The sequence below is a fragment of the Chiloscyllium plagiosum genome, unplaced genomic scaffold, assembly GCF_037043375.1.
Source record: "Chiloscyllium plagiosum isolate Xiang-an unplaced genomic scaffold, Cpla_swu_hap1 HiC_scaffold_1, whole genome shotgun sequence".
NCBI lineage: Eukaryota > Metazoa > Chordata > Chondrichthyes > Orectolobiformes > Hemiscylliidae > Chiloscyllium > Chiloscyllium plagiosum.
This window is the reverse complement of record NW_028270139.1, coordinates 165,370,068-165,390,826: the sequence shown is the minus strand read 5'-3', so window position 1 is coordinate 165,390,826 and position 20,759 is coordinate 165,370,068. Positions and strand designations below refer to the sequence as shown.

Here is a 20,759-nt window from a genome sequence, read left to right as displayed (position 1 = left end):
GAAACAGAGAGACACACATGAACAGAGACACACACACACAGAAACACACACAGACACCCACAGAAACACACACACAAATACACACAGACACAGACAGATACACACAGACACACACACAGAAACACACACACAGACACACACACAGACACACACACATAGAAACACACATAGACACGCACACAGACACGCACACACAGAAACACACATACAGAAACATACACACACAAACACACCCAGACACGCACAGAAACACACACACACACATGCATAGGAACACACACACAAACTCACACAGAAAAACACACACAGAAACACACACACAGACACACACAGAGACACGCACAGAAACACACACACACAAACACATACAGAAACACGCTCAGAAACACACACAAACAGACACACACTCAGAAACACACACACAAACACACAGACACACGCACAGAAACACTCACAGACACGCATACACAGAAACATACATACAGAAACACAAACACTCAGACACACACAGAAACACAAAGAGACACGCATGCACAGAAACACGCACCCACAGAAACACACATACAGAAACACACACACACAAACACACCCAGACACGCACAGAAACACACACACACATGCATAGGAACACACACACAAACTCACACAGAAAAACACACACAGAAACACACACACAGACACACACAGAGACACGCACAGAAACACACACAGACACACACACACAAACACATACAGAAACACGCTCAGAAACACACACAAACAGACACACGCTCAGAAACACTCACAGACACGCATACACAGAAACACACATACAGAAACACAGACACTCAGACACACACAGAAACACAAAGAGACACGCATGCACAGAAACACGCACCCACAGAAACACACAGACACACATACACAGACACACACAAGAAACACACACAGACACACACAGACACACACAAGAAACACACAGACACACATGCACAGAAACCCACACACAAGCACACAGATACACGCACAGAAACACACACACAGAAACACACACAGTCACACACGCACAGAAATGCACACACAGAAATGCACACACAGACACACAAACACACACGCACAAACACACAGTCACACACAAGCACACAGACACACAAACACACACACAGACTCGCACACAGACACACATACATACTCACACATACACACGCTGACACACACACATACCTACCCAGACATACACACAGACACACATGAACAGAGAGACACACACACAGACACACACAGATACACACAGACAGATACACAGAGACACACACACAGACACACACAAATACACACAGAAAACCACACAGACACACATGCACAGAAACACACACACACACACAGAAACACACACACGCACAGGCACACACACAAACAGACACACATACACAGTCACACAGACACACACAGAAACACACACATACACACGAGCACACAGATACACAAACACACACAGAGACTTGCACACAGGCACACACACATACTCACACAGACATAGACACACACACAAAACACCCAGACACACCCAGAAACAGAGAGACACACATGAACAGAGACACACACCCACAGAAACACACACACAAATACACACAGACAGACAGACACACACAGACACACACAAACACAAACACACACAGACATGCATGAACAGAGACGCACACACACAGACACACATGCATTGAAACACACAGACACACACAGACACACATGCACAGGAACTCATACAGAGACACACAGAGACATACATGCACAGAAACACACATACACACACACACAGAAACACACATAGACACGCACGCACAGAAACACACACAAATACACACAGAAAAACACACAGATGCACACACACACAGCAACACACACAGACACGCACGCACAGAAACACACACACAAATACACACAGAAAAACACACAGAAAAACACACACAGACACGCACGCACAGAAACACACACAGACACACACAGAAACACACACACAGAAACACACACAGACACACACACAAACACACAGACACATGCACAGAAACACCCACAGACACACACACAAACACACACAAACACACAGACACATGCACAGAAACACACAGACACACGCACAAACACACACACAAACACACAGACACACGCACAAACACATACTCAGACACACACAGAAACACACAGACACGCATGCACAGAAACACGCACCCACAGAAACACACACAGACACACACACAGACACACACAAGAAACACACACAGACACACACAGACACGCACAAGAAACACATACAGACACACATGCACAGAAACCCACACACAAGCACACAAATACACGCACAGAAACACACACACAGAAACACACACAGACACACACACAGTCACACATGCACAGAAACGCACACACAGACACACAAACACACACGCACAAACACACAGTCACACACAAGCACACAGACACACAAACACACACACACAGACTCGCACACAGACACACACACATACACACGCTGACACACACACTTACCTACCCAGACACACATTCACAGATACACATGAACAGAGACACACACACACAGAAACACACACAGATACACACAGAAACACACACAGATACACACAGACACAGACAGATACACAGACACACACACAGACACACACGCAGACACGCACACAAGCACACACAGACACACATACACAGAAACACACATACAGAAACACACACACAAACACACCCAGACACGCACAGAAACACACACAGACATGCATGGACAGAGACACACACAGACACACACACACAGACACACACGCAGACACGCACACAAGCACACACAGACACACATACACAGAAACACACATACAGAAACACACACACAAACACACCCAGACACGCACAGAAACACACACAGACATGCATGGACAGAGACACACACAGACACACACACACAGACACGCACAGAAACACACACAGACACACACACACAAACACATACAGAAACACGCTCAGAAACACACACAAACAGACACACGCTCAGAAACACACATACAGAAACACAGACACTCAGACACACACAGAAACACAAAGAGACACGCATGCACAGAAACACGCACCCACAGAAACACACAGACACACATACACAGACACACACAAGAAACACACACAGACACACACAGACACACACAAGAAACACACAGACACACATGCACAGAAACCCACACACAAGCACACAGATACACGCACAGAAACACACACACAGAAACACACACAGTCACACACGCACAGAAATGCACACACAGACACACAAACACACACGCACAAACACACAGTCACACACAAGCACACAGACACACAAACACACACACAGACTCGCACACAGACACACACACATACACACGCTGACACACACACTTACCTACCCAGACACACACACAGACACACATGAACAGAGAGACACACACACAGATACACACACAGATACACACAGACACAGACAGATACACAGAGACACACACACAGACACACACAAATACACACAGAAAACCACACAGACACACATGCACAGAAACACACACACACACACACAGAAACACACACACGCACAGGCACACACACAAACAGACACACATACACAGTCACACAGACACACACAGAAACACACACATACACACGAGCACACAGATACACAAACACACACAGAAACGTGCACACAGGCACACACACATACTCACACAGACATAGACACACACACAAAACACCCAGACACACCCAGAAACAGAGAGACACACATGAACAGAGACACACACCCACAGAAACACACACACAAATACACACAGACAGACACACACAGACACACACACACACAAACACACACAGACATGCATGAACAGAGACGCACATACACAGACACACATGCATTGAAACACACAGACACACACAGACACACATGCACAGGAACTCATACAGAGACACACAGAGACATACATGCACAGAAACACACATACACACACACACAGAAACACACATAGACACGCACGCACAGAAACACACACAAATACACACAGAAAAACACACAGATGCACACACACAGCAACACACACAGACACGCACGCACAGAAACACACACACAAATACACACAGAAAAACACACAGAAAAACAAACACAGACACGCACGCACAGAAACACACACAGACACACACACAAACACACACACAGAAACACACACAGACAAACACACAGACACATGCACAGAAACACTCACAGACACACACACACAAACACACACAAACACACAGACACATGCACAGAAACACACAGACACACGCACAAACACACACACAAACACACAGACACACGCACAAACACATACTCAGACACACACAGAAACACACAGACACGCATGCACAGAAACACGCACCCACAGAAACACACACAGACACACACACAGACACACACAAGAAACACACACAGACACACACAGACACGCACAAGAAACACATACAGACACACATGCACAGAAACCCACACACAAGCACACAAATACACGCACAGAAACACACACACAGAAACACACACAGACACACACACAGTCACACATGCACAGAAACGCACACACAGACACACAAACACACACGCACAAACACACAGTCACACACAAGCACACAGACACACAAACACACACACACAGACTCGCACACAGACACACACACATACACACGCTGACACACACACTTACCTACCCAGACACACATTCACAGATACACATGAACAGAGACACACACACACAGAAACACACACAGATACACACAGAAACACACACAGATACACACAGACACAGACAGATACACAGAGACACACACACAGACAAACACGCAAACACGCACACAAGCACACACAGACACACATACACAGAAACACACATACAGAAACACACACACAAACACACCCAGACACACACAGATACACACAGACACAGACAGATACACAGAGACACACACACAGACACACACGCAGACACGCACACAAGCACACACAGACACACATACACAGAAACACACATACAGAAACACACACACAAACACACCCAGACACGCACAGAAACACACACAGACATGCATGGACAGAGACACACACAAACACACACACACAGACACGCACAGAAACACACACAGACACACACACACAGAAACCCACACGCACAGACACACACACAAACACGCACACACACTCAGAAACACACAGACACACACGCACAGAAACTCATACAGAGACACACACAGACACACACACAGAAACACACACACACGCACAGAAACACACACAAACACACACGCACAGAAACACACACAGACACTCATGCACAGAGACACACACAGAAACACACACATACACACTCACATACTCACATATACACACTCACTCACACAGAAACTCACACACAGACACACCCACACATACAAAACCACACAGACACACATACTCACACATACACACACACACAAACAGACAGACACACTCACACATACACAAACACAGACATACACACACCCAAATACAGACATATTAAAAAACACACACACAGAGATGGGCACCCACACTCACACACACAGAGACATTCCCACACACATGCACATACACACAGACACAAGCACACATTCCCACACACACACACTCACACTCACATTCACACACAAACACACATACACTCTGTCTCTTTCTCTCCCACTCACTGAGAGGTGGCCTTACAGAGGTTTATAAAATCATAAAGGTCATGGATAGGGTACATAGAGGAAGTTCTTTTCCCAGGGGTGGGGGAGTCCACAACTAGAGGGCATAGGTTTAGGGTGAGATGGGAAAGATATAAAACAGACACACTCATACACACACACATATATGTATATATATATAATATAAATCTATGGAATGAATAATTTGACCTAGGATTTTTGTTTCTTTGCAGATACATTCTAAGTAACAAAGAGGATTGATGAGGCCAGAGCAGTGTATGTGATCTATATGGACTTCAGTAAGGCGTTCGACAAGGTTCCCTATGGGAGACTGATTAGCCAGGTTAGATTTGATTAGATTAGATTACATTACAGTGTGGAAACAGGCCCTTCGGCCCAACAAGTCCACACCGACCCGCCGAAGCGCAACCCACCCATACCCCTACATTTACTCCTTAACTAACTCTACGGGCAATTTAGCATGGCCAATTCACCTGACCTGCACATCTTTGGACTGTGGGAGGAAACCGGAGCACCCGGAGGAAACCCACACAGACACGGGGAGAACGTGCAAACTCCACACAGTCAGTCGCCTGAGGCGGGAAATGAACCCGGGTCTCTGGCGCTGTGAGGCAGCAGTGCTAACCACTGTGCCACCATGCCGCCCACACGGAATACAGTGAGAACTAGCCATTTGGATACAGAACTGGCTCAAAGGTAGAAGACAGAGCGTGGTGGTGGAGGGTTGTTTTTCAGACTGGAGGCCTGTGACCAGTGGAGTGCCACAAGGATCGGTGCTGGGTCCTCTACTTTTTCATCATTCATATAAATGTGTTGGATGTGAGCATAAGAGGTACAGTTAGTAAGCTTGCAGATGACACCAAAATTGGAGGTGTAGTGGACAGCAAAGAGGGTTACCTCAGATTACGATGGAATCTTGGAATATTGTGTGCAATTCTGGTCTCCTTCCTATCGGAAAGATGTTGTGAAACTTGAAAGGGTTCAGAAAAGACTTACAAGGATGTTGCCAGGGTTGGAGGATCTGAGATACAGGGAGAGGCTGAACAGGCTGGGGCTGTTTTCCCTGGAGCGTCAGAGGCTGAGGGGTAACCTTATAGAGGTTTACAAAATCAAGAGGGGCATCGATAGGGTATATAGACAATGTATTTTCCCTGGGGTCAGGGAGTCCAGAACTAGAGGGCATAGGTTTAGGGTGAGAGGGGAAAGATATAAAAGAGACGTACGGGGCAACCTTTTCACACAGAGGGCCCAACAAGTCCACACCGACCATCCGAAGAGTAACCAACCCAGACCCATTTCCCTCTGACTAATGCACCTAACACTACAGGCAATTTAGCACGAACAATTCATCTAACCTGCACCTCTTTGGAAACCGGAGCACCTAGAGGAAACCCATGCAGACACGGGGCGAATGTGCAAACTCCGCACAGTCACCCAAGACTAGAATTGAACCTGGGAACCTGGTGCTGTGAGGCAGCTGTGCTAACCACTGGGCTACTGTGCTGTCCAACAGGTAAGGCAGATGGACTCAGGGTATGATAGGAAGGTGGGGCTGGGATATCATCGCTATTATTGTAACATGGCTGAGGGAGGGACAGGACTGGCAGCTAAATGTTCCTGGATACAGAATACGAAAGGAAGGCTGGAGGGGGAGGGAAGACAGGAGGGGGTGTGGCGTTTATGATTAGAGAAGAGATCACGGCAGAGAGGATATTCCTGGGGGATCATTCCATGAAACTACCTGGGTGGAATTGAGAAATAAGAAAGGGGGTGATCACTTTGATGGGATTGTACTATAGGCCCCAGAATAATAGGGTGTAATAGAAGGGGATTTTCACTTTCCAAACATGGAATGGGACTGCCATAGGATTGAGGGCTTGGACAGAGAGGTATTGGTTAAGTGTGTTCAGGAAAACTTTCTCAATTAATAGTAGATGGCCTTACGAGAGAAAGGGTAAAACCTGACGTACTCTTGAGAAATAAGGCAGGGCAGGTGACTGAGGTGTCAGTGGGGGAGCACTTTGGGACCAGTGACCATAATTCTTTTAGTTTTAAAATTGTGATGGAAAGGGATAGAGCTGGTGTACAAGTTAAAGTTCTAAACTGGGGCAAGGCTAATCTTGATGGTCTGAGCTTTATTAAATCATGAGGGATGCAGAACAGGTGAATAGCCAAAGTCTTTTTCCATGGGTGGGTGGGTCCAAAACTAGAGGGCAGAGGTTTAAGGTGAGAGGGGAAAAACATAACTTGTCACACAAAGCTTGTTGCGTGCCTGGAATGAGCTGCCAGAGGATGTGGATGATGTGAGTACATTTACAAATTAATGAGAAAACTGTTTCAAAGTGAAAGTTGGGCTGTTAGAAAATGGTGTTGCTTTTAGAGTAGGGCTATTAGAAAACTGTTCGAGTTAAGGTTAGAAACCAACGGTTTAGTTTATTGTTAGGGAATTTAAAAAACTGTTTCAGTGTGAACGACAGGGAATTAGAAACTTGCGTTTCAGTTCAGTTTGAGACTTAGGGAATTAGAAACCTGTGATTCAGAGTGAGATTTCTTGAAATAGAAACCTGTTTCAGTGTGTGAATTAGGAAATTAGAAACCTGTTTCAGTGTGAGTTAGGGAATTGGAAATCTGTATCAGTGTCAGTGTGAGGGAATTAGAAACCTGTGTTTCAGTGTGTGAATTAGGGAATTAGAAACCTGTTTCAGTGTGAGAGTTAGGGAATTAGAAACCTGTGTTTCAGTGTGAGATTTCTGGAAATAGAAACTCTGTTTCAGTGTGTGAATTAGGGAATTAGAAACCTGTTTCAGTGTGAGATTTCAGGATTAGAAATCTGTTTCAGTGTGAGAGTTGGGGAGTTAGAAATCTGTATCAGTGTCAGTGTGAGGGAATTAGAAACCTGTGATTCAGTGTGAGAGATACTGAATTAGAAACCTGTGATTCAGTGTGAGAGTTAGGGAATTAGAAAAGTGTAAAAACAATGACTGCAGATGCTGGAAACCAGATTCTGGATCAGTGGGGCTGGAAGAGCACAGCAATTCAGGCAGCATCCGAGGACAGGATTTTGCCTGCTCCTCGGATGCTGCCTGAATTGCTGTGCTCTTCCAGCACCACTGATCCAGAATTAGAAAAGTGTGTTTCAATGTGAGATTTCTGGAAATAGAAACCTGTTTCAGTGTGTGAATTAGGGAATTAGAAACCTGTTTCAGTGTGTGAATTAGGGAATTAGAAACCTGTTTCAGTGTGTGAATTAGGGAAACCTGTTTCAGTGTGAGAGTGAGGGAATTAGAAACCTGTTTCAATGTGAGATTTCAGGAATTAGAAACCTGTTTCAGTGTGAGAGTTAGGGAATTAGAAACCTGTTTCAGTGTGAGAGTTAGGGAATTAGAAACCTGTTTCAGTGTGAGAGTTAGGGAATTGGAAGCCTGTGTTTCAGTGTGTGAGTTAGGGAATTAGAAACCTATTTCAGTGTGAGAGTTAGGGAATTGGAAATCTGTGATTCAGTGTGAGAGTTAGGGAATTAGAAAAGTGTAAAAACAATGACTGCAGATGCTGGAAACCAGATTCTGGATCAGTGGGGCTGGAAGAGCACAGCAGTTCAGGCAGCATCCGAGGACAGGATTTTGCCTGCTCCTCGGATGCTGCCTGAATTGCTGTGCTCTTCCAGCCCGACTGATCCAGAATTAGAAAAGTGTGTTTCGCTGCTCCTCGGATGCTGCCTGAAATGCTGCCTGAAATTTCTAATTCCCTAACTCTCACACTGAATCACAGGTTTCTAATTCCCTAACTCTCACACTGAATCACAGGTTTCTAATTCCCTAACTCTCACACTGAATCACAGATTTCCAATTCCCTAACTCTCACACTGAAACAGGTTTCTAATTCCCTAACTCTCACACTGAAACAGGTTTCTAATTCCTGAAATCAGTGCTGGGATCTTTGTGGTTTGTAATATATATAAATGATCTGGAGGAAAATGTAGGTGGTCTGGTTAGTAATTTTGCGGATGGCACCAAAATTAGTGGATTTGCAGATAGTGAGGAGAATTGTCAAAGGATACAGTGGGATATAAATAAATTGTTGATTTTGGACAGAGAAATATCAGATGGAGTTTAATCCAAACAAATGTGAGGTGATCTATTTTAGAAGATCAAATTCAGGTGCAAGTTATACAATAATTGGCAGTCATGTTTTGGAGGTAAAAACAATGACTACAGATGCTGATGAAGGGCTTTTGCCCGAAACGTCGATTTCGAAGCTCCTTGGATGCTGCCTGACCTGCTGTGCTCTTCCAGCACCACTGATCCAGAGTCATGTTTTGGAGCCATCAGGCTCTCAAAACCAATCACAACATTGTCATCAAACCAGCAGATAAAGGAGGAGCCATTGTCATTCAGAATAGAACAGATTACTGCAAGGAAGTGTACCGACAACTGAACAACCAGGAACACTACAGGCAACTACCAGCTGATCCGACCAAAGAACACACCCGAGAATTAAACACACTGATCAGAACTTTGTATCCAGTCCTTCAGAGCTCCCTACGCGCCCTCATCCCACCTGCTTCTCGTGTAGGTGACTTCTACTGCCTTCCAAAGGTACACAAAGCCAACACACCGGGACGTCCCATCGTGTCGGGCAATGGGACCCTGTGTGAGAATCTCTCCGGCTATGTGGAAGGCATCTTGAAACCTATTGTACAGGGGATCTCCAGCTTCTGTCGCGACACCCTGGATTTCTTACAGAAACTCAGCAACCATGGACCAGTCGAACCGGGAACATTCCTCGTCACAATGGACGTTTCCGCTCTCTACACCAGCATCCCCCATAAGGGTGGCATTGTGGCAACAGCCTCAGTACTCAACACCAACAACTGCCAGTCTCCAAACACCATCCTACAACTCATCCGCTTTATCCTCGATCATAACGTCTTCACCTTTGACAACCAATTCTTCATCCAGACACACGGAACAGCCATGGGGACCAAATTTGCACCCCAATATGCCAACATTTTTATGCACAGGTTCGAACAAGATTTCTTCTCTATGCTGGATCTCCAACCAACATTGTACACCAAGTACATTGATAACATTTTCTTCCTCTGGGCCCATGGCGAGGAGTCACTGATAAAACTACACAGTGACATCAACAAGTTTCATCCCACCATCAAACTCACCATGGACTACTCTCGACTGTCTGTCTCATTCTTGAACACATGCATCTCCATCAAGGATGGACACCTCAGCACCACACTCTACCACAAACCCACAGACAACCTCACAATGCTACACTTCTCCAGCTTCCACCCAAATATTAAAACAGCCATCCCCTATGGACAAGCCCTACGCATACACCGGATCTGCTCAGATGAGGAGGAACGTGACGGACACCTGGAAGTACTCAGGGATGCCCTCACAAGAACGGGGTACAATGCCCAACTTATTGACCGCCAGTTCCGATGTGCCACAGCAAGGAACCGTAATGACCTCCTCAGGAGACAGACACGGGCTGCAACTGATAGGGTACCCTTCGTTGTTCAGTACTTCCCAGGGGCTGAAAAATTATGCCATGTTCTTCGTGACCTGCAACACATTATCAATGAGGATGAGCACCTCACCAAGACCTTCCCCACACCTCCACTACTTGCCTTTAAACAACCGCCAAACCTCAAACAGATCATTGTTTGTAGCAAACTGCCCGGCTCTCAGGACAACTCCATACAACCCTGTCACGGTGGAGGCTGCAAAACATGTCAGATTGTGGACATAGATACCACCATTACACGTGGGGACACCTCCCACCGTGTACATGACAGGTACTCATGTGACTCAGCCAACGTTGTCTATCTTATACATTGCAGGCAGGGATGCCCAGAGGCATGGTACATTGGGGAAACCGAGCAAAGGCTACGACAACGGATGAATGGGCACCGCACAACAATCAACAGACAGGAGGGTTCTTCCCCAGTTGGGGAACGCTTCAGTGGTCCAGGGCATTCAGCCTCGGTCCTTCGGGTGACCATCCTCCAAGGTGGACTTCGGGACAGGCAGCAGCGAAAAGTGGCTGGAATAGAGGCTGATAGCTAAGTTTGGTACCCATAGGGAGGGCCTCAACCGGGACCTTGAGTTCCTGTTACACTACAGGTGACCACCATTGCACAATACACACACACAGATACTCCTACACACACACTCTCTCACATACACACAGACACGGGTACACACATACACGCACACACAGACACCCACACACGCACACCCTTACAGACACACACACTCCCACACTCACACATGCACCCCCTCACAGACTTAAGACACTCTGCACTCACCACACACACACACACACACTTTCTCACACTCACAACCCCCAACCCAGACAGACACACACAGACAGACAAAGACCCACATGCCCACATATATTTTGTGGAGTGAATTTGTACTTGCAGGGTTACATTGTACTTTGCTCAAAAACTGCATGCATTCATGTAAAACTCCATTATCTCACTTTTTAGATTAGAATCAATCTAAACATCATGACATAGACAGAGAACACAGGGGGCTAACACCTTCAACATATTGTCTAGCTATCACCATTGTTAACAGCTAACCCGAGAATGCAATTTTTAAAAAAAGGTTTTGTGATTTACACATGAAAGAAGTGAAACTATCACTGTATTCTAACAGATGAAAGGCTTAACAGACAATCAATTCTTCAATGTATAATTTCAGTTACATCACACTGTAAATTTTTGCTATAAATTCTGTGTTACGATTGAGCCCTCCACAATCACCTGATGAAGGAGCGTCGCTCCGAAAGCTAATGTGCTTCCAATTAAACCTGTTGGACTATAACCTGGTGTTGTATGATTAATAATTGGCAGAACTCTGAGACATAGAGGGATCCGGATGCACAGGTCCACAGATCCCTGAAAGTGAAAGCACAGTTGGATAAGGTGTTCAAGAGGAATGCAGCACGCTTGTACTCATCAGGCAGGGCATCGAATATAAAGGTTGGCAAGTTATGTTACAGCTGTATAAAACTTTAGTTCGGCCACATTTGGAATATTGTATCCAGTTCTGATCGTGTCGTTACCAGAAGGATATGGAGACTTTGGAGTGGGTGCAGAGAGGTTTTACCAGAATGTTGCCTGGTCTGGATGATTTAGTTATGAGGAGAGATTGGATAAACTCGGATTGTTTTAACTGGAAAAACAGAGCCTGAGGGGTGACCAGATAAAGGTCTACGAAATTATCAGAGGCATAGATAGGATGGAGAGTCAGAGACTTTTCCCAGGATAGAAACATCAACTACAAGAGGGCACAGGTTTAAGGTGAGGGGGGGACAGTTTACGAGAGAAGTGTGGGCGGCACGGGTGGCACAGTGGTTAGCACTGCTGCCTCACAGCGCCTGAGACCCGGGTTCAATTCCCGCCTCAGGCGACTGACTGTGTGGAGTTTGCACGTTCTCCCCGTGTCTGCGTGGGTTTCCTCCGGGTGCTCCGGTTTCCTCCCACAGTCCAAAGATGTGCAGGGTCAGGTGAATTGGCCATGCTAAATTGTCCATAGTGTTAGGTATGGGGTAAATGTAGGGGTATGGGTGGGTTTCGCTTCAGCGGGTCGGTGTGGACTTGTTGGGCCGAAGGGCCTGTTTCCACACTGTAATGTAATGTAATCAATGTTTTTCACCCAGAGGGTGATGGGTGCCAGGAATGCACTGTCAGTGATGGAGATGGAAGCAGGCACATTAGCAACATTTTAAGGCATATTTTGATAGACACATGGACAGGGGCAAACTGAGCGATTCAAACCGCACATGGGCAATATGTGTTGGGGTTTAGATTAGAGTGGTGCTGGAAAAGCACAGCAGCTCAGGCAGCATCCGAGGAGCAGGAAAATCGACGTTTCGGGCAAAAGCCCTTCATCAGGAATAGAGGCAGGAAGCCTCCAGGATGGAGAGATAAATGGAGTGGGGTGGGGTTGGGGAGAAGGTAGCAAAGAGTACAATCGGTGAATGGGGATGGGGATGGAGGTGATAGATTAGATTACTTACAGTGATAGGTCAGAGGGGAGGGTGGCGCGGATAGGTGGGAAGGGAGATTGGCAGGTAGGACAGGTCATGGGGACAGCGCTGAGCTGGAAAGTTGGAATTGAGGTGAGGTGGGGGGAGGGGAAATGAGGAAACTGGTGAAGTCCATGTTGATGCCCTGGGGTTGAAGTGTTCCGATACGGAAGATGAGGCGTTCTTCCTCCAGGCTTCGGGTGGTGGTGGAGGAGGCCCAGGACCTCCGTGTCGTCAGCAGATTGGTAGGGTGAGTTGATGAAGGGCTTTTGCCTGAAACGTCGATTTCGCTGGTCCTTGGATGCTGCCTGAACTGCTGTGCTCTTCCAGCACCACTAATCCAGAATCTGGTTTCCAGCATCTGCAGTCATTGTTTTTAACCTGGGTGAGTTGAAATGTTGGGCCGTGGGGTAGATCGGTGCGGGTGTCCCAGAGATATTCCCTAAAGCGCTCTGCGAGGAGGCGTCCAGTCTCCCCAATGTAGAGGAGACCGCATAGGGAGCAACGGATACAATAGATGATATTAGTGGATGTGCAGGTAAAACTTTGATGGATGTGGAAGGCTCCTTTGGGGCCTTGGGTGGAGGTGAGGGAGGAGGTGTGGGCACAGGTTTTACAGTTCCTGCGGTGGCAGGGGAAGGTGCCAGGATGGGAGGGTGGGTCGTAGGGGGGCGTGGACCTGACCAGGTAGTCACGGAGAGAACGGTCTTTGCGGAAGGCGGAAAGGGGTAGGAAGGGAAATATATCCCCGGTTGTGAGGTCCGTTTGGAGGTGGCGGAAATGTCGGCAGATGATTTGGTTTATGTGAAGGTTGGTAGGGTGGAAGGTGAGCACCAGGGGCGTTCTGTCCTTGTTATGGTTGGAGGGGTGGGATCTGAGGGCGGAGGTGCGGGATGTAGATGAGATGCGTTGGAGGGCATCTTTAACCACATGGGAAGGGAAATTGTGGTCTCTAAAGAAGGAGGTCATCTGGTGTGTTCTGTGTGGAACTGGTCCTCCTGGGAGCAGATACGGCGGAGGCGGAAGAATTGGGAATACGGGATGGCATTTTTGCAAGAGGTAGGGTGGGAGGAGGTGTAATCCAGGTAGCTGTGGGAGTCGGTGGGTTTGTAAAAAATGTCAGTGTCAAGTCGGTCGTCATTAATGGAGATGGAGAGGTCCAGGAAGGGGAGGGAGGTGTCAGAGATGGTCCAGGTAAATTTAAGGTCAGGGTGGAATGCGTTGGTGAAGTTGATGAATTGCTCAACCTCCTCGCGGGAGCACGAGGTGGCGCCAATGCAGTCATCAATGTAGCGGAGGAAGAGATGGGGAGTGGTGCCGGTGTAATTACGGAAGATCAACTGCTCTACATAGCCAACAAAGAGACAGGCATAGCTGGGGCCCATACGTGTGCCCATGGCTACCCCTTTGGTCTGGAGGAAGTGGGAGGATTCGAAGGAGAAATTGTTAAGGGTGAGGACCAGTTCGGCCAAACGAATGAGAGTGTCGGTGGAAGGGTACTGTTGGGGACGTCTGGAGAGGAAAAAACGGAGGGCTTGGAGGCCCTGGTCATGGCGGATGGAGGTGTAGAGGGATTGGATATCCATGGTGAAGATGAGGCATTGGGGACCGGGAAAACGGAAGTCTTGGAGGAGGTGGAGGGCATGAGTGGTGTCTCGAACGTATGTGGGGAGTTCCTGGACTAGGGGGGATAGGACAGTGTCGAGGTAGGTAGAGATGAGTTCAGTGGGGCAGGAGCATGCTGAGACAATGGGTCGGCCAGGGTGGTCAGGCTTGTGGATCTTGGGAAGGAGGTAGAACCGGGCAGTGCGGGGTTCCCGGACTATGAGGTTGGAAGCTGTGGGTGGTAGATCTCCTGAGGTGATGAGGTTCTGTATGGTCTGGGAGATGATGGTTTGGTGATGGGGGTGGGGTCATGGTTGAGGGGGCAGTAGGAAGAGGTGCCCTCGAGTTGGCGTTTGGCTTCAGCGATGTAGAGGTCAGTGCGCCAGACTACCACCGCGCCCCCTTTATCCGCTGGCTTGATGGTGAGGTCAGGATTGGAGCAGAGGGATTGGAGGGCTGCGCGTTGTGAGGGTGAGAGGTTGGAGTGGGGGAGGGGGATAGACAGGTTGAGGCGGTTAATGTCCCGGCAGCAGTTGGAAATGAAGAGGTCGAGGGCAGGTAATAGGCCAGCGCGGGGTGTCGGGTCTACATAAGGATTAGGAATCGGTGCAGGCTTGGTGGGCTGAAGAGCCTGCTCCTGTGCTGTACTGAATTGTATAACTCACACATCAAATCAGAGGTTTCGCTTCCCTAACCCTCCGATCGTAACCCAATTTTATAATACATTAACACCAAAAATTGACAAGTTTCCTAATAACTCCACTCTCACATCAAAACCATTTTCTAGTAAAGTACTTTCACACTGAAACACAAATTTCTAACAGTCTGACCCTCACATCGAAGCAGTTTACTAATACCCTGACTTATACAATTCACAAGAAAGCCACTTCCATGTGAGTTAGGATGTTAATAAATGGTCTCAATGTGAGAATTCAAGAACTAGATAATGTTTAATAACAAAAAACAAACCAGTTTAGAAAAACAGTCACAGGACTGAAAACAGGTTCCTAATCCCCTGTCTCTCTCACTAAAACAAGGTTTCCTTGTACAATAACTCTGCTACAGTGCACTCACATTCCTCTCTTGATAATCCAATGTCTAGCCTCCTTAATCTGGGATGCTCACTCCTGTCCTAACCTTGTGCTTATTGGAAGCTCATTGTGTCAGTAATCCTTGTGAATGACACTATTCCCACCCCGTCTGTACCTTGGAGAATGGAGGACCTCCATTTCCAAATGCTACTTTATTTCCTTTGATTCTGGACTGGAATCATTCACATGGTGTCTCCACAGCCTCAGACCTGCTGAGTTCCTCCAGCATTGTCTCTGTTTATTACTTGGTTTGATCTATTTTTTTCATGCCTGCACCTGCCAGGTTCCAGAGGAATATGAGGAAATGGCCTGATTTCAAGGCCTCACCTTGTTTGGAATCACTGCTCGCCCAGTTCAGGGACCATCAGAGGTGTAGCGAACAATCCATACACCTGAGCAGGCCTGAGGCCTGTGTTGTCCTCCATGCTAGACCTCCGGCTTGGTCCCAGTTATACCCCAGAAAGCCCAAGGAGCAAAACATCAGGAGGCTGGTCATCACACAGAGACCTTCAGGTGAGACTGGGCCTGATGGGAAGTGGGCTGCCTGCTGATAGAGAGCTTTGGGAATATAGTCACGGGTGACCCCCAGACTAGGTAACGATGTAATAAAATTCTTTCGCTCAAGAACATGAGGTTGGAGCTGATGGATAATCTACAACTTCAGGAGTACTTTTACTGAAACAATCCTTTTAATTTCCAAACTTAGCAAAGCAAGAATTGAAATTCTCAAATGCAGGGAGTGGGAACTGAAGTTCCGTTTACCTTGATCTGTGATTCAATACGTGGAAGGGTAGTGGAAAATCCTGCATCAGTAATTGGGAAAAGGAAAGTTAACGAGAAAGCTTGGCAGGATTTTAGAGAAAGTGTTGGGGAGTGGGATTAATTAGATAGCAGACACAGACATAATGGGGTGAATGGCCTGTGTTTGCTAATGTGTACTAGATGGAGTGATGTAAACACAACAGCACTGCCCTGCAGACTGGGACGTTAGTGGTACTTTCAAAGGCAGAAACACACAAGTGGCTGAGTGCATTAAATCATTCCATTTCCGTTCAGGGCAACGTTTCCCACATTCCTGATCCCCTGTTAACTCACCTCTCCATCATCCGTCAGGAGTCTGTGAAGGTGCTGATCACTCTCTTCAGTGGCGGCACATAGAAACAGATTAGAACAGAGAATCAGAGAATCACACTGCACTGGAGGAGGCCATTCTGTCCATCATACCTGTCTCAATGCTTATAGCTAATGGTCCAGTCAGTCGGTGCTCTCTGACCTCTCACCACTTTATCGAGGTTTATAAAATCATGAGGGGCATGGATAGGATAAGTAGATAAGGTCTTTTCCCCAGGGTGGGGGAATCCAGAACTAGAGGGTATAGGTTTAGGGTGAGAGGGGAAAAATATAAAAGAGACCTAAGGGGCAACCTTTTCACACAGAGGGTGGTACGTGTATGGAATGAGATGCCAGAGGAAGTGGTGGAGGCTGGTACAATTACAACATTTAAAAGGCATCTGGATGGGTATATGAATTGGAAGAGTTTAGCGGGATATGGGCCAAATGCTGGCAAATGGGAATAGATTAGGTTGGGCCTGGACGGGTTGGACCTGCTGTGCTTTTTCCAATGTCACGCTTTATCGAATGTCTATCACCTCCTGACTCCCCAAAGCCTTTCCACCATCTACAAGGCACAAGTCAGGAGTGTGATGGAATACTCCCCACTTGCCTGGATGGGGGCAGCTCCAACAACACTCAAGAAGCTCGACACCATCCAGGACAAAGCAGCCCAGCACCACATCCACAAACATCCCCTCCTTCCACCACCGATGCTCAGTAACAGCAGGGGGGACCATCTACAAGATGCCCTGCAGGAATTCACCAAAGATCCTCAGACAGCACCTTCCAAACCCACGACCATTTCCATCGAGAAGGACAAAGACAGCATGGGACAACATCTCCTGCAGGTTCCCATCCAAACCACTCACCATCCTGACTTGGAAATATATCGCCGTTCCTTCACTGTCGCTGGGTCAGAATCCTGGAATTCCCTCCCTCAGGGCATTGTGGGTCAACCCACAGCACATGGACTGCAGCGGTTCAAGAAGGCAGCTCACCCCCACCTTCTCAAGGGGCAATTAGGGACGGGCAATAAATACTGGGCCCAGCCAGTGACACCCAAAGTCCTGTAAACCATTAAAACAAATTCCCTCTGGAGTCATAGAGTCGTAGAGTCATACAGATGTACAGTACGGAAACTTACCTTTTGGTCAAACTCGTCCATGCCGACCAGATATCCCAACCCAATCTAGTCCCACCTGCCAGCACCCGGACCATATCCCTCCAAACCCATCATTCCAGAAACCCGGCATATGTCTCTGAAGTGGGGCTTGACTCCCTCTGGTTCATGGAGGGAGCACTGTCCGCTGAGACACAGTGCCTAATTGGATGCTGACGGGAGAGTGAACGTCACAGAGTGACGTTGTCCAATCGGTTTCCTAAACAAGTAAGCTCCTACCTCATTAGGAGCTCTTTGTCAGCCTGCCGATAGGCCCTGTGCTCCATCCTCAGAACCTAGGCTGTGGGCCCAGCATGATTTACAGTTACTGAGGGGGCCACGTGTCAGGAGGAAGCTGAAGGAAAGGAACAAGCTGGTGCAGAACATTCCCGTAAATGTGTTGAGCAACGCAATGTTTTCACTTTGTTTTTCAAGCATTAAGGAACAAGAAGTATGATCAGCATCCTGGAGTTTCCCATTGACCAGAAACTCAACTCTCTTGGCCATGTTAATACTTTCGGGACAAGGGCAGGTCAGAGTCACACAGTCACAGAGCGGTACAGCACGGAAACCATTGAATGTCAAGGGGCTGGTAACTAGATTCGATAAAGTGTGACATTGGAAAAAGCGCAGCATCAGGGGAGCAGGAGAGTCAACATTTCGGGCAGGACCCTTCAGAATGTCTATTATTGGAGATGGTCATTTCCTGGCATTTGGGTGGACGGGGTGATCTGACCATTTATTAATCAAATCTGAATATTGCTAAGGTCTTGCATTTTGGAGATGAGTTAATTGACCTCCAGCCATCTTCCGATATGCCAGTGATGATTGCAATCAGCGGAGAGTTTGCCCCCTCCCCGGTACCCATTGATGCCAGTTTTGCCTGGGCACCTTGATGTTAAATGTGGCCTGGATGACCAGGACTGTCACTGCTTCCACCACCTCCTCTGGCATCACGCCCCAGACACTCACCACCCTTTGTGTAAAACACTGCTTCATAGATCTCTTATAAACTACCCCCCCCACCCACCTCACACCTTGAACCTGCGTCCCTCTCCCCTCCCCTCTGGAATTCAGTTCTCTTGTCCATGTTTGAACCAATGCTGTAATGAGACCAGGAGCTGAGTGGCGGAATACAGACTGGGCATCAGTGAGCAGATTATTTGCTAAATGGGGATCAAGTAAAGCAGTAGTCCATGTCCTGAGCCCTGGGAAATCCCACATTATAGCTTCCTCCTTTGGTCTGAGTAATCACTCTCAGTACTTTTGATCAGATCTGACCGAAGGGCACAGATTGAAACAAGAACTCTCTCTCTCTTTCTCTCTTTCTTCACACTTGCTAAGTATTCCCAGCATGTTATGTTTAATTTCGTTGCTCACTGCTGATTATGTCATGTCACTCCCTTGACTTCAGAAACATGATGCCACTCTCCTTATTGTTCCATGGACTTCAACTCTGCCTACAAACCAATGGCATAGCTATTACTAAATTGTCTTTTAAAAGTCCATATTACTTGCTAAAAGACCTCCGCTGACAGTGGTACCTACCACCCTCTCTGTAAATAACCTACCTGACGTATCTCCTTTAACATCAGGATATAATCACACAACATCAGGATATAGTCCAACAGGTTTATTTGGGACTTGTACTTTCAAGTAAACCTGTTGGACTATAACCTGGTATTGCGTGATTTTTAACTTTGTCACCCCAGCCCAACATAGATCATAGTCCTTGTTTGCTATGATCTGCCTATACTGCTCACAAAACAAAACTTTTGACTGTACTTAGGTGCATGCGACTATAATAAACAAATCAAATCAACATCTTTCCTTTAGTGCAGTGACCAGAACTGTACCCAATACTCTAAAGTGGCCTTATTAGAGTCTTGTACAGCTGCAACATAACATGCCAACTTTTATACTTAATGCCCTGATCAATGAAGGCAAGCATGCCATCTTTACCACCCTATCCACTTGTGCTGTCGCTTTCT

At 47.0% G+C, this 20,759-nt stretch overlaps 1 protein-coding gene and 1 pseudogene across 4 annotated transcripts in view; one reads left to right on the top strand and one right to left on the bottom strand.

The window, feature by feature from the left end:
- The window catches only part of LOC122546768 (shootin-1-like), a 110,748-nt gene that overhangs the window by 88,853 nt on the left and 1,136 nt on the right, over positions 1–20,759 (bottom strand). For 3 of the 4 annotated variants that reach the window (XM_087996717.1, XM_087996775.1, XM_087996831.1), the window contains exon 2: positions 17,592–17,635. The exons of the other annotated variant lie outside the window; for it this stretch is intronic. In XM_087996717.1, the coding sequence (XP_087852843.1) occupies positions 17,592–17,635 (44 nt within the window). The remainder of the gene's footprint in view (positions 1–17,591; positions 17,636–20,759) is intronic. 4 annotated transcript variants of the gene reach the window in all.
- On the top strand, positions 10,572–11,889 carry LOC148152254 (uncharacterized; annotated as a pseudogene).